The 9,699-nt window shown below is 35.5% G+C and overlaps 1 protein-coding gene across 1 annotated transcript in view; it reads left to right on the forward strand.

Moving 5' to 3' along the window:
* The window catches only part of CDC73 (cell division cycle 73), a 119,126-nt gene extending 110,877 nt beyond the window's left edge, over nt 1-8,249 (forward strand). The window contains exons 16-17 of the mRNA XM_030033874.2: nt 1,394-1,535; nt 2,785-8,249. Coding sequence (XP_029889734.1) covers nt 1,394-1,535; nt 2,785-2,821 — 179 coding nt within the window. The 3' untranslated portion in view covers nt 2,822-8,249. The remainder of the gene's footprint in view (nt 1-1,393; nt 1,536-2,784) is intronic.
* The last annotated feature ends 1,450 nt before the right edge of the window (nt 8,250-9,699 follow it).

The raw sequence follows: 9,699 nt of genomic DNA on the forward strand, positions 1-9,699 counted from the left end.
ATGGTGTCACTTTAATGAACAAATATTTAATTTTGAATACAATTTTAAAGGTTTTGCTGCTAGAGCATATTAGTGTGCAGTTTTAAGACTGATTTGTTTCCGATTCAGAAGTGAGTTATCTTCTGCTCAGTATCGTTTAACCTTAATGCAGAGGTTCTGTCAGGTGTTGATTAATTTTCTGTAAATGCATAGACCCTGTGTATCTTTATTTGCTTGCTCTGGAGTTATTTTAAAACATGCAACTTTGTATAGCAAAGGTGATGCATATGTATTCTTACTTTTCATTCACAAAGCTTGGAAATTTACCTGGCAATGGTACAAGCCAGATGACCGCTTCTTTAGTTTGTCAATTGAAAAAAAAGCTAATTTCAGATACCAATCTCCTAGAAAGCTCCTAGATATATCATTGTATAGATTGACCTGTATCTGGAAAAGGGGACTGCTTTATTTATTTATTCATTTTAGCCATTTAGCTGAAATTGTAGGTGGATTTTTTGGAAGAAAAAATGAAGAGTGTGGTACCAGAAAAGATATGACCATGGCATTAAAATTAACTGGTTTCCACAAGCCTGGTCAAATGCTTCTGCTTTACTTCTCCAGTAATATCCAAAATAGAAACTGCATCAAATTGGCTACCAGGAATTGTACAAGACTTAAATACTTTGCACTGGATTATGTCAAAACTATGATTTGGCTAAGGAAATCAAAAAGAATCGCCAGAAGATTTTAATACTCACTGTGTTAATGCTTAGGCTTTATATAATTCACATGTGACAATATTTCCCAAGAGCAAAATAACTGTTAATATTTTGCCATTTTTAAGTGAGTACTAAATCAGGGGAAATTGGCAGTTACTAAATGGACTCGATCTTGAAGGTCTTTTCCAACCTAAATGATTCTGATTCTAAATTTCTCAGAATGCTTCATTGTAGCATTTGGGGGGGTTACACTGGCATTCTGCTCTAAGTCTTCTACGCAGACCTTCAGGAAATAGCCAGGCTTCCTTCTCAGTGGTCTCAGAAATGCTTCTCTTTTTAAAATTCGTGGACAGTTCAAAGATTTTCAGAAAGAACATCTTTGCTTCCCAAGAAAATGTGCTTGAATTGGCATTAAGTTTCTGCTATTCTCCTAGAATCTATGCATCTAAAAATAGGGGCTGCCCTTTCACTTAAACCTGTAATAGCATGAAAACCTGATAGTGGCCACCAACCACTATATTTAGCTCAGTGCCCTTTATTAACTAATTGACTTTCTTGAGAGATGGGCTCATTAATTTTGTTCTCAGGCTCTGTTTCTGAAAAAAAAGGGACAGGGTAGAAATTCTTTTTGACTAATAGTTAAACACTGTAAAGTCATCATGTTTGTACATTAAATGTTTTCCTGTTTCCTGTAGTTAAAGCTTTTCATCTCAAATATGATGAAGTACGTCTGGATCCAAATGTACAGAAATGGGATGTAACAGTGTTAGAACTAAGCTACCACAAAAGACACTTGGACAGGCCAGTATTTCTACGCTTCTGGGAAACTTTGGACAGGTATGTTTCCTGCTGAAAACCCTTAATGCTCGTGCTTTTATGATGTTTGGTGGGAATGAAGAGTTATGGCAACAAGGGAATTGTATACAACGTAGACATCTGAACAATGTTTTAGCTTGAAAATATTGCTTGTTTAGATTTTCCCCAATGATACGGTTAAATATATACCACTATATTTTCTTACAGACTATAAATAGTAATCTCCACAGTGTAATATGCATGGATTTAAAGGAAGGGTAGTTACCATTAATCATTGATTAGTAGCATGATTCCCCATCTCCCTTCAGGCAGAAGGAAAGGAATGGAGAACAAGCTAGGTGGTGTAGAGTTTTCCTTTGTTCCTCCAGCCGTCCCCTTGGACTGCAGTTCTGAGCTTACAAGCTCTTCTCTTTTCTGTCTCCACTTCACTAGTTTCTCACCTTTTCTAGACTGTAATCTACCTTAAGATAAAGAGCCACAAAGCGTTATCTTATCCTGATGCCCTTGAGTCCACAGCACTGGGTAGAAGAGGAAGGAAGTCAAAAAAGATATGGCACATAATGAGTTTTGGACTGGCAATTCTTCTGTATCTTAGGGGCCTTCCAAGTACTTAGCCCTGCCTTTAATGAGAAGCGAGGGATGGAGGAGCACCAGCAGCTCTGTGAAGAGCAGCATTGCTTCTGACTCTGCTTCTCTGTGATTCAGAACCCTCTCTGAACAGGAAGCTCATTGCAATACCTTTTTCAAGTTGTAGAGAAGAAACTTTCTTATCATGAAGCAGTTGAAGAAATATTGAGGGAAGGGAGAAGTCCATGCATTTCCTGAATATTTTATCTTTTCATATTGATTGCACAGCAAACTGCTTGAATGATTGAGTGAATTTTAAAAGGAAAAATCCTATCGGAATTTTCAAAATTCCAAGCATCAAACATTCTGTGGCTTCTTATTTAAAAGTCTCAGCTAAACTATATATCTGAATTCGCAGAATGAACTAGAGTTATCTTTCACAACAGTCTTCCAATGCCAGAAGTCATGTGATGCTTTGTAAAACATGAATTTTCTTCAAAGGTTTTAGCTGACTGTCTTTTAGTGGGACAGATGTGGTGCATAATGCAGAGCTCCATGGCATATAAGACACTGCATCTTTTTGGCAACTTGCTAATTCTCTAAGAATTTTGTTTTAACAAAGTCTATGCATATTATTCCTGAGAGTAAAATTTCTATAAATACGATAAGAGTAGTAATGTTGTCTTCTGTTAATTTTTTTCAGGTATATGGTAAAGCACAAATCTCACTTGAGATTCTGAATCCTTCAGTTGCCATTTATTTCCTGAAGTACGGATTGAGAAAAATGAAAGGGGCTCCAGTTTGGAGACCAGAGCTCGCACTATGTGATATGTCAAGAACTTTACAAATGAAGAAGGGTCACAGTTTAAACTTTTTATAAAATCTTGTTTGGATGCTTCATGCTATGGCAGGTTGATGATACCTGTTCTTATTCAGAAGCAAAGGGGTTTTGCTTAAAACTATTTTTTTAATGTTGTTAGCCTTCTAGTCTGCAATCCAAATTGTATATTTTGATAGCAGCATTTTCTTCTCTGTTTTGTTAAATTAGCCACATTTTTAAATAATGTGTTTTGTTCCTTATTAGAAAATGGATTGTTCTTCACTGCAGGTTACAAATGTGTGTATGCGTGTGCGCATGTGCGCACGTGTGTGTGTATGTGTGTGTGTGTCTATATATATAATGTGTAAAAAAAAAAAAATTATAGACACACCTACACACACATAGATGTTACCAGGCTTTCTAAACCACTTAGCTTCTGAGCTTAGTTTTGGTTTTCTTTGCTTATTGTTTCACTTACTGAAAATATTTTGTTGTGAATGATACTACATTTTAGTCAATAGGACTTGCAAACTGAGCAAAGTGAAAATTGTTTTCGATAAATCAAAATGTCAAACTGTATATGTATATTCTGTCAGTCTTTGTTGAAAAAGGGAAGATGAAAAATCTAGACACACTTTTTTGGATTTGTAATGTCCCAGTTTACTAAATCTTTAAACTTTATTATAAGAATACCTTCAAGTCATTAACTTTAAATTGCCATTCTCCACACAGGTCTCTTTATTTAAACTGAAGGTGTGCATGTGTACATTCCCATCTATCAAAATACCTTTGCATATGAGTCTAAATGTTGCCTAGATTAAACAATGAATAGAGAAGGGGAGAGAGTTTGGATGGTTTTTTCCTGAAAGAGCCGCCACAAGGAATGAATAATTTTAACTTCTTTGCATTTATACCTCTAAGACCACCTCTAATATTATTATCTTGTGACAAAGGTAGCCCAGACTATGTCCACAGGAGTTGTAGTTTTCTGAGATGAGTGGCTGATATGGCCTCCTAACAGTCCTGCATTGGATTGGAAAATGAGCCTACTCCAATTACCAAAGAATGGATTTTCTTGATCTACAGTATAACTGAGGCCAGAAGACGCTGGTACTTGTATGAATTTATGGTATCTCTGTACCTATTTAAGAACATTAAGTTGATGTTGCATACCAGTGGATGTAGAGAATGATCGAATACTGTAACACCTGCATGAATTTTTTTCTGGGATAGAAAACACATGTTTATATTCCTGTTCCTGAACTTCCAAACCATGTTTTTTTAATATACTTTACATTTAAGGTTTGACAAAAGTAAAATATTCTACCTGTTCTTGTTTAGTTTTGCTTTTTATTTGATGTTACCTTCATTTTTAGTAAATTCAGGAGGCACATCTCCTTAAGAGGTTTCTCAAACTATGTTTTAAATTTATGAAGACTGTGAGGTCTGACTTTAATTAAATGTTTCCATCCCTGCTATATCAAGACTACTACTTTTAAATGGCCTTAATGGAAATGTGAAAAAAAAACAAACCACCAAAAAAAAAACACCCCAGTGACTCCAACATTAGAAGAAATTGACACTGGATTTTTGAATGGATTCTGTGAAGTGACTTGAGAAGAGCAGGCAATACATAACTACTAGAAGGTCTTCTATTTGTATGGGCAGTTGGTCAATACCAAATGGCTTTTTTTTCCCAATACTTAAGCTTATTATAAATGTAACCGTGTCATACATGAGTGAGCTAAAAGATTCAATACTTTGTTTTAACCTGTACTTTAATTAGAAAAGCTGTAATGGCTATCAATCCAGCAATCACTACCATAAGGAAGTGATTCAATTTAGGGTTTATTACTGCTTTAAATAGTGGGATATCATGTATGGTTTTTTTAACTCTTAAACACTTCCAATGAGAAATGTAATTTTTTTCAGACTTAATCAGTACTTCGTGGCCCATGCAGTTTTAAAGAGATTTGTACAATGGGCAGCGAACTTAAAAAGCAAATTCTGAAGAAATGTGTGCTTTGTGTGCTGTGATATACAGACTATATAGTGGTCTTAAAATAGGCAAGGTCCAATTATCTTTTCTCTGTCCTGTATTTCATTTGTGTTTTAAAAGCATGTGTAATCCCAGGTCCAATATTGTATACAGGAGATGGCTCGCTTTACATGTAAATTTATGTATATATTGGGAATAACTCCTCTGAAACTAGTGAAGTTACATGGATGTGAAACTGGCAGAAGAGCAAAATCCATGAAATCTTTGTATTGAACTGTGCCATTTTTTAGGGATTGAGCATAGACCTTTTAATGTCTTAGAATTTGTACTTGCAAGCAATTTACGACACAAGTTATAAAATATGTGTTTGTGAAGGAGTTGGCACCTGATCGTGCATATTTTTGTCAGTCATAAAAGTAGTGATGTTTATAAAATGAGCCATTTTGCAATCAGATTCCTGCTGACATTATTGCAAGTTTAATTATGTTGTCAGAATAGCATTCCTGCTACCTTCATAAATAACTGCACATAGATTATGAAACTACTTGGACTTAAAAATTTAGCCTTACAGCAGCATTTTGCAAAGCAGCTGGAATTTTAGACACTTATGCTTAATTTATCTACAAGTTAATGTAGAGTAGTAAAGGAAACCGATACTAAGAACTGGGGAAGCTGGAGGATCAGACATCTGTTTTAGTGAGCTGCATTCTTATTGTTGAGCAAATTTGACGCACTACTTAGAGGTGTATAAAGTGTGTAAATTGTAGTCAATTAAAATGTATAACTAAAACTGAGCTACTTCACTGACTGTAGTTTATTGAACAGTAGAATGATAGCAGCATGGGAATTGGATATCAAACTGGCTGTTTCTATTAAACATCTTAAGTGTCATAACTCTACACTGTTTCATAAGTACAAGATGAACGAGATGAAACACGATAAAACAAGATGAAAACTGGTTTGAAGTCTGCTATTGGGCTCCCATACTGTCAGCAGGTGATTATCTCTTTTAGTAGCAAGGTTATAGGGGCCAGTAGATATATCTGAAGTAATGATTTTATATTAAAAACTAAAATACATGTGATTTATACTATCTGAGCTTTCTGAATGCTACCCTGAATAAAGCAGACAAAGGGGGCATTTTTTTGTAAGGTAAAGTAGGGCAACTGCAGGGACTTGCATACCTGAAGAAATTGCAGATCAGCATCCTCAATTGAGTAAGCTCAGCTATTTAGTTATTACCTGGAAATTTTTGTAGCAAGATAGTTTCACAAATAGGTACTAAAGTCAGTGCTTAAGCTAGACAATTTATACAAATGTTCTGCAATGGCGTAAACCTTTTTATTTCTGAATACAGAAGAAAATGTAGATAGAAGATTGTGTGTTAAGTTGCCCTTGATCGTAAGTTGAACAAGTATGTGATATTTGACAGATAAGCCTTTATCAGAAGAGCAAATTTGGTTTTGGCTTTCATTTGATATGCAGTGTATAAAATATTACCATTCTCTGCAGGGACCTGCAAAACTAAGTTTTATTAGTACAGCTTTCATTCTTTTGCTGGTGAAATATGCACTTAGTTGCTAATTCTTGCAAACACAATATGAAAAAAAAAAAGCTGGTCAAAATTAATGGCTTAGGGATTTTAAAATTTAATGTTATGAATGCATTTTAATTCAAAAGCCATAACTAATGCCAAGTACTTTATTAGAGCAATGTGTTCATGAAAAATTAAAATCCCTGTCTGAAGAAACTGTTGGCCAAGTAGGTTACAGTTCAACTAGTGTGTGCAAAAATGTACCACAAACTGTAATCTCCGAATGTCATATTTGGGGTTGCTCGTTTGTTACTTAACTGATTTTTTTTTTTTGAAGAGAGATGGCAGTTTTGCTTTCGTTTTCTGAACACCTACGTATGTCAGTAGCAACTGCGTAGTTTTTGTGTAATGCTAAGACTGTTAACATGATACAACGATTCTGAGGCAGTGATTGAAAACAGATCACTTCATACTTAAAGTTGCTTAAGTGGAGCTCATGCACTTGACAAAGATAAAGATGGTTTCTTAATGGAACTATGATCCAGTGGGTAACATCAAGTCCATTGTTCAGCTGTCATTGACTTGTCTGTAGATCATTCTTCTCAGTGGTGATGCTATTATAGAGGGCAAGTTTGAGAATAATGAGATTTAATCAAGCAAAATTCATCGGTAGGTAGTACACAGTGAGAGGCCATGCATCCAGACTGATTTACTGTGTTAATTTTTCTTTAAACAAAAATTTTGTAATTTTTTAATAAGAATGCAAAGAACAATCTCAAATGTTTGAAACTTTATTGCAGAGACTAGTTCACGTGTAAAACTGAAAGATATGAGGTGGTACATAAAATCTGTAAGAAAAATATCTTGGTTTATGGTTTTCATTTGTATCTGTAAATTCTTTTGCTCAGGTTTATTTTATTTAAAATTCAGAAAAAACGGTTACTTGCTTCACAGGGTTCCTGTATGTATCACAGAAAGCTGTCAGAGGCAAATCTTTAGCTGCAGTTGCTGGAAGGTTTGGTTGAATGAGTTTGTAGATTATAAATTCTAGCCTGCATCAGTGGCCCCAAATTTTAACAGTGGTTTTGAAGGTTCAAGTTAAAATGAAGTCTTGTAAGAATCTGATGGGGACAGCCACTGTTGAATGAAAGAAGACAAACTTCTCATGAGGTTAAGCCTTTAAACTCTCACGTAACTGTCATAAACTTGTGTTTAATGACTTGGGATAAATCTTAAATTTTTTGATGTGTCTTGCCATCTGACCTATTATTTAAGATCTGGACTGTATTATTGATGTTTTTACCGAGTTAATAGTTTAGTATCAGCTCAAGTCCAACTTTTGAAGATTCTTAGCAGAAGTATCTTGAGGACTTTCAGAGGTGGGATGTCTTACTAAATGCAATAGTCAACATGGCTGTGAAAGAAGAAACAAAAAAAAGTATGTTTCTCTTGTTCCTGCCATTCAAGACCAACCCTGTACTTCCATAATACCGAATGGATTTTTATCAGTGAAATAGGACATAAAAAAATACCTTAAAGAAACTGCTTCTAATATTTCACTTGCTCCTGCCCTCTTGAAATCCTATCCAGGAGACCTGTCCAGATCCTCATCTTTTTCTCTGACTTATTCTTTCTGCTTGTGTCTCCCAAACTGGGACTGTTCCCAAACCTGCAAGCTTTCTTGAGGACCTCACCTCAGCACACATCCATGAATTTTTCCTCTGCCCCATCTTCATCAGTGCACAAACAGGGCAGTGGAAGCACAAGAAGCACAAGCTCCTCCCTATTATGTATCAAAGAGTTGGTTACAAACTTTTAAAAAAACAAACAAACAAACAAAAAACACCCCCCCCTCAAAAAAAAACCCAAACAAAACCAAAACCAAAAAAAAGCAAGTATGACCTACTGAATACTACTTCATCATGCTTCTTTCTAGTTTAGTTTTGTCCTGTAGTAATGAAGCTTTGAGGTTTTGAACATAAAAATATTGAAGGCATACTAGTTATTATTTCCTTAATTATTATGTCTCTAGTTATTCTCCAAGTAACTGTAGATTTCTCCCTGTTACTGCAGATAAGTATTAGGAGCAGAATGGTGAATGATTATCCTGAGCTCCATGGAGTTGAGTCAATCTTAACCTGAGACCGAATGAAATCAAAACACTTAATTACCCGACAGCCTTTGTTTGGCAGCTGGCAAATGATTTGAGGAGCACCACACTAGTTTTCTTTGTTATTGATTTTGTGAGAGACAGATCTAACGTAACAAAATTATGAGCAGTGAAGAAAATAAAAAATTGATACTTGTTTTTCAGATGCTGTTAAACACTTGTAATAGAGTTATTTATAATTTTATAGGAATTGTGAGGTCACCACAGCAACTAATACTAATCCCAAGAGCAGAAAGTGTGGATTTGATTGTTTTCTAGGGCTATGAGTTATCGATAAATTTTGCAGCATGCCCTTAAAAAAAGTTCAGATGGTCGTAGAAAAGGTAGTGTAACTGAATGGTACCTCACCAGCTGTCTCTTTGTATTCAGTGGGACATCTCTGCTGACCCCTTCCTCAATTCAAGCATTCCTACTCAGGATCACTGCAGTGGGGAAGGAGGTGATCTTTTACATATTCAAATCCCCTATTGTGGAGCTTGTTTTGGTTGTCTAACCAGGCGTTCTTCGTTCTGGTACTCTTGAGAATGGCTCTCATGATTTTCTTGATGCTAACGTGCTACTGAAGGTATGTCTGTGGGTTTTAAAAAGATACAACCCAAAGCAAGTAAAATTACTTAGCAGTGCTCCACTTGTTCTTATGACAAATATCACTGCTGAAGATCCTGCGAATAACACAGGTGTTAGAGTGGAAGATTAATTACTTCAGAATGTCATGTATAGCCACTTTGTATGGCAGGTATTTTCAGCCATTCGTTGACCTAACTGTTTAAATTCATTCTTGCATCTTGTGTGAACCTTAGATTGCAGGTTCCACTGGAGAGAGGAGATCTTTTTATTCTGTAATAAAACTTTTATAAAAAAGCCTCTGTTTTGTGCATGATCGAAGCAATTAGCCTGGTTGCTGAAAAGTTGCTAAAAGGGGAATAATGGGATTAAAGATGAGAGAAAAAAAAAAGGCAAAACCAAAAAATCCAAACCCAAACAGAGAAGAGCTTCCAAAAGTGAGATTGCTAAACTGAAATATGTTTACAACAGTTCATTGTGAAGTCTGTGTAGAACGAATTTATTTTTGTGTTCAGCGGATTAATGACCCAA

This window comes from Aquila chrysaetos, chromosome 12 (genome assembly GCF_900496995.4).
Source record: "Aquila chrysaetos chrysaetos chromosome 12, bAquChr1.4, whole genome shotgun sequence".
NCBI classification, from domain to species: domain Eukaryota; kingdom Metazoa; phylum Chordata; class Aves; order Accipitriformes; family Accipitridae; genus Aquila; species Aquila chrysaetos.